Below are 932 nucleotides of genomic sequence, written 5' to 3'. Positions count from 1 at the left end.
TTGATAGTAACATCTTGTAATATATTTTGTAACCCATTTATGAATGGACAATTCCAAATACTGTATATATTACGGCTTAGGATACAAGTCTATTAAACACGAAGATGGAACCTGTGACTGAGCCCCCGATCGTAGCCGCGCCTGAGAGTAATTTTAGCAAAGTTAAGGAAGATAAAAATGCATCCAAACCTGTACATCTGGTTCGTCGACTTGGTCTGGCAGAATGTGTATCTATAACAATTGGAACTGTTATAGGTTCTGGAATATTTATTTCTCCTAAAGGGACACTACTGAATACTGGTAGTCTGGGTGTATCTATGATTGTGTGGGCTCTGTGTGGTGTTCTATCGACTTTAGGTGCATTGAGCTACGGAGAGCTTGGCACGACGTTCACTAAATCTGGTGGAGATTACACATACCTTTTGGAGTCGTACGGACCTATGGTTGCCTTTTTACGTATCTGGACGTTTTTTGTGGCAGTTCGAACGGGATCAGTAGCCGTTGTGACTTTGACTGCTGCAACCTACCTTCAAAAAATATTTATACAAGATTGCCAAGATTTGCCCTATATATCAGTACGACTTTTTGCTGCAGTCATTATAGGTACGTTGACAATTCTCTTGATATGCATGACAGTTGTCTTTTATTATTTATTATTATTATTATTATAAGCAGAGGTTTAGGTGTAGCCAATACATTATGTTTTCTACTGTGAGTGATTTTTTTCTTCAATTGTAGTTATAATTTTCTACCTGAATTGTGTCAGCGTTCCTTGGACAGCTCGTGTTCAGGTGATTCTAACTGTTGCAAAAGTTCTCGGAATAGTACTGATTATAATTACTGGCTTCGTTATTATTTGTAAAGGTTATATTAGTAGTAGGCCCATATGTTTTCAATAAAGACTAAAACTATTTGTAAAAGGTATAAGGATG

At 37.1% G+C, this 932-nt stretch overlaps 1 protein-coding gene across 1 annotated transcript; it reads left to right on the top strand.

Annotated features, from left to right (window-relative positions):
- The first annotated feature begins 47 nt into the window (after positions 1-47).
- LOC117121250 (cystine/glutamate transporter-like) lies at positions 48-924 on the top strand. Its single transcript, XM_033266380.1, has 2 exons — positions 48-603; positions 739-924. The coding sequence occupies exons 1-2, from the start codon at positions 105-107 to the stop codon at positions 897-899; spliced, it is 660 nt and encodes a 219-aa protein (XP_033122271.1). The 5' UTR covers positions 48-104; the 3' UTR covers positions 900-924.
- The last annotated feature ends 8 nt before the right edge of the window (positions 925-932 follow it).

This window comes from Anneissia japonica, unplaced genomic scaffold, assembly GCF_011630105.1.
Source record: "Anneissia japonica isolate Jap-2015-1 unplaced genomic scaffold, ASM1163010v1 scaffold15157_len932_cov175, whole genome shotgun sequence".
Taxonomy (NCBI): Eukaryota; Metazoa; Echinodermata; class Crinoidea; order Comatulida; family Comatulidae; genus Anneissia; species Anneissia japonica.
Note: the sequence above shows the minus strand (reverse complement) of the source record. Positions and strands in the feature narration are given on the sequence as shown.

What these genes read in the sequence shown, in the direction of transcription:
- LOC117121250 (XM_033266380.1), top strand. Translation starts at nt 105, where the DNA reads ATGGAACCTGTGACTGAGCCCCCGATCGTAGCCGCGCCTGAGAGTAAT. An exon ending in TTTTGCTGCAGTCATTATAG is followed by an intron (nt 604 to 738) that starts GTACGTTGACAA and finishes CTTCAATTGTAG; the next exon opens with TTATAATTTTCTACCTGAAT.